General features: G+C 43.2%; 1 protein-coding gene across 1 annotated transcript in view; it reads right to left on the reverse strand.

Annotated features, from left to right (window-relative positions):
• Positions 1 to 3,962, reverse strand: part of GABPB2 (GA binding protein transcription factor, beta subunit 2) — an 82,231-nt gene that overhangs the window by 61,109 nt on the left and 17,160 nt on the right. Inside the window, exons 2-3 of the mRNA XM_011973562.1 lie at positions 3,325 to 3,432; positions 441 to 608 (exon numbers count right to left, since the gene is read on the reverse strand). Coding sequence (XP_011828952.1) covers positions 441 to 608; positions 3,325 to 3,432 — 276 coding nt within the window. The remainder of the gene's footprint in view (positions 1 to 440; positions 609 to 3,324; positions 3,433 to 3,962) is intronic.

Below are 3,962 nucleotides of genomic sequence, written 5' to 3' on the forward strand. Positions count from 1 at the left end.
TTTTTTTTTTTTTTTTTTTTGAGACAGATTCTTGCTCTGTCATCCAGACTGGAGTGCAGTGGCGCAATCTTGGCTCACCACACCTCCACCTCCTGGGTTCAAGTGATTCTCTTGCCTCAGCTTCCTGAGTAGCTGGGATTACAGTCACGCGCCACCATGTCCTGCTAAATTTTTTTGTTTTTTTTTTAGTAGCAATGGGGTTTCACCATGTTGGTCTGGCCAGTCTCGAACTCCCGACCTTGTGATCCACCCGTCTCGGCCTCCCAAAGTGCTGGGATTACAGGCACCTGGCCTGCCATGAAGTGTCTTGCAGATGCAACTTAATGCTATAAACTGTCCTAAACTTAATCCTTCCCAAGTCATTTCCTAGTACCCATTTAAGAAAACAGGAAACTGGATGTCTTTTTTACAACATAACCTTGCCACTATTCTTGCTTTACCCGAACAAGCAGTTCCACGATGTGTACATGTCCATCCGCAGCAGCCATGTGCAAGGGGGTCCTGTCTACTTTAGTCCGGGCATCCCTGCTAACACCTGCTCGAAGGAGTACTTCTGCTGTGGAATAATGACCATACTGAGCTGCAAGGTGGAGGGGTGATGTTCCAAGCTGTGGAAAAATAATACTCATTGAATAACCACTGTGTGCAGAGTCCTAGATCATTACTGGAGAGATACAAATGAACAAGGTATGGTGCTTGTCCTTCAAGAGAGAATCTGGTTGGGCAGATAAAACTGAAAAAATGGTTAAATTTACAAATTAAAGGCCAGGGGCCGGGTGCACTGGCTCACACCTGTAATCCCAGCACTTTGGGAGGCCAAGGTGGGCCGATCACCTGAGGTCAGGAGTTCAAGACCCGCCTGGCCAACATGGTGAAACCCCGTCTCTACTAAAAAATACAAAAAAAGTTAGCCAGGCGTGGTGGTGGGCACCTGTAATCCCAGCTACTCAGGAGGCTGAGACAGGGAGAATTGCTTTGAACCTGGGAGGCGGAGGTTGCAGTGAGCTGAGATTGTGCCACTGCACTCCAGCCTGGGCGACAGAGGGAAACTCCGTCTCAAAAAAAAAAAATTAACATGCTAATGGACAAATAAATAGACCACCAGTTGATTAAGTGCTAAGCATACTGGCTTTATGTCAGGTGGATTTATCAAGTAAGGTTCCCTAAAGGACGTGACTTTACACAGCATTTAGAAAGTTAAAAAAAAAAAAAAAGGATCAGGGTAGGTGTGGTGGCTCATGCCTGCAATTCCAGCACTTTGGGAGGTCAAGACAGGAGGACTGCTTGAGCCCAAGAGATCAAGACCAGCCTGGGCAACATAGAGAGACCTATCCCATAATAAATAAATAAAGTAAATTTTAAAAAAGAAAAAGGGTAGACACTAGAAAGTTACATGTGGAATCTGAGGTACAAATCTGACTGATTGGAAGAAAAGATTTTTGCCACAGTAAAGCAGGGCAAAACGAATGATGATGAGATGAAGAGGCAATAAAAATTTAGCAATGATGTATCAACAGCAATAAGTAAGTCTGTCATCCCAATGTAAATCTTTTTTTTTTTTTTTTGAGACTGAGTCTCGTTCTGTCGCCCAGGCTGGAGTGCTGTGGCCAGATCTCAGTTCACTGAAAGCTCCGCCTCCCGGGTTCACGCCATTCTCCTGCCTCAGCCTCCCGAGTAGCTGGGACTACAGGCGCCCGCCACCTCGCCCGGCTAGTTTTTTGTATTTTTTAGTAGAGATGGAGTTTCACCGTGTTAGCCAGGATGGTCTCGATCTCCTGACCTCGTGATCCGCCCGTCTCGGCCTCCCAAAGTGCTGGGATTACAGGCTTGAGCCACCGCGCCCGGCCCCCAGTGTAAATCTTGTAAGAGTTATCCATCATCATCCACGTTGGCCAGAGATCTATTCCCTTCTTTTTGTTACGCTCTTTATTTTAAGCCTGTTTAGTTTATTCTTTGCTTTTTCATATTTTCAGCCTCTCTGCCTGACTGAATTTAATTCACATTGTTCTCTCCAGGTCTATTTATAGAAATGCTAATATCATGGGTTTCCTTTTCTTTCTTTTTGTGAAGTGCTAAGAATCTGTTGGCCTCTCAATCACTCCAGAATAGAGGTCATTCATTCATTGAAATTGTTAAAATTAGGCAATGCATACAAAATCTGTGACTGCTAAGAAAGCCCACATTATAACCCGGACCTGTTTCTTCTAAAGCTCTTTAGTCTCCAAGATGGTTGAGGCTAAATTACACCTTCCTCTTTATGTTTTGTTTGTTTGTTTGTTTTTGTTTTTTTTTGAGAGGGAGTCTCGCTGTCTCCCAGGCTGGAGTGCAGTGGCGCGATCTTGGCTCACTGCACCTCCGCCTCCCAGGTTCAAGCCGTTCTCCTGCCTCACCCTCCCGAATAGCTGGGACTACAGGCGCCTGCCATGACGCATGGCTAATTTTTTTGTATTTTTAGTAGAGACGGGGTTTCACCCTGTTAGCCAGGATGGTCTGGATCTCCTGACCTCGTGATCCACCCGCCTCGGCCTCCCAAAGTGCTGGGATTACAGGCATGAGCCACGGCGCCCAGCCTTTAATGTTTTTTAACAGTGGTAAAGGAAACAGAACAGCTAGATGACTTTTTTTTTTTTTTTTTGGAGATGGAGTTTCCAAGCTGGAGTGCAATGGCGCAATCTCGGCCCACTGCAACCTCTACCTCCCGAGTTCATGCGTTTCTCCTGCCTCAGCCTCCCAAGTAGCTGGGATTACAGGCATGCACCACCATGCCTGGCTAATTTTTTGTATTTTTAGTAGAAATGGGGTTTCACCATGTTAGCAGGCTGGTCTCGAACTCCTGACCTCAGGTGATCTGCCTGCCTTGGACTCCCAAAGTGCTGGGATTACAGGTGTGAGCCACCACGCTCAGCCTAGACGATTTCTTATCAACCAGGGCATATTACAGAAAAGGAAACAAGGAGTTTATTAGTCTAGAAATTCATTCTTATTATATTGATTTTAATTTCTACCTAATTATAGAAGTCTATAATGCAAGTACACTCCAGAGACAGTTAAACCTTTAGAAAATACCCTTAAAAAATTATAGAAAATCACAAGTATATAATACCTTACAATTATCACCTATATATCCACAGGAGACTCTCAATTTGGAAAACTAAAAGAAAAAGAAAACCACATATTCAGATAAGACAAAGAAAATAAAACTCTTGTAAGGGATATGAGGTAGAAAGGGAGTGAAGAAAAACCAATAAAGTCTGTTAGCCTTTAAGAAAAAGGTTGGTAAAGCATACATTGGAAATAATTAAGAGACCTTTCCTCTAAGCTTACCCAGTCTGTGGTGAATGGGGCGCCGTTTGCCATCAATGTTCTCACTTCATCATCTTGGCCTTTTCTTGCTGCCTCTAGCAACCTCTTTCCCAAGTCCACCAAAGACATCTTTATGCATAGGAACAAAAGTTTTCAGGTAGCTATAACTCAAACATAAGGAAAGCTGCCAATACATTTTTTTAGAAGACTTCTTATATTTGAATGTATATAATATACATCTCAAGTTGACAGGTAGGTCACTTCCTTTCTATCTCATCTAACACAAGCAATAAAATAGTTGGGAATGTTTCAAGCCCTTATACATAGTTCTATCACTTTCAATCCCCAGAAATACTCTGGAAATATCTGCAACACACTATGACCTTTCTAGTTTAAGGAATCGATAAAACACCATTTCATTCCCCTGAAATGAAGAAAGGTACAATATTATTTTAAGGAACATAACACAAAATAATAAATTATGTAGTTTGATTTCCAGGAAGGGAGCAAGATGGATGCCCACCTGTGAAACTACTGCTTGACGGAAATTATGAGAGCCCTTATTAGCAACTAACTGCTCTCTCTGGAGGTTTGTAGGTCTTTGGATGGCACACTGAAATCGGACACATCGAGGTTTCCAAATAAAACTGTATCGCTCT

Source organism: Mandrillus leucophaeus, unplaced genomic scaffold (assembly GCF_000951045.1).
Source record: "Mandrillus leucophaeus isolate KB7577 unplaced genomic scaffold, Mleu.le_1.0 Scaffold139, whole genome shotgun sequence".
NCBI classification, from domain to species: domain Eukaryota; kingdom Metazoa; phylum Chordata; class Mammalia; order Primates; family Cercopithecidae; genus Mandrillus; species Mandrillus leucophaeus.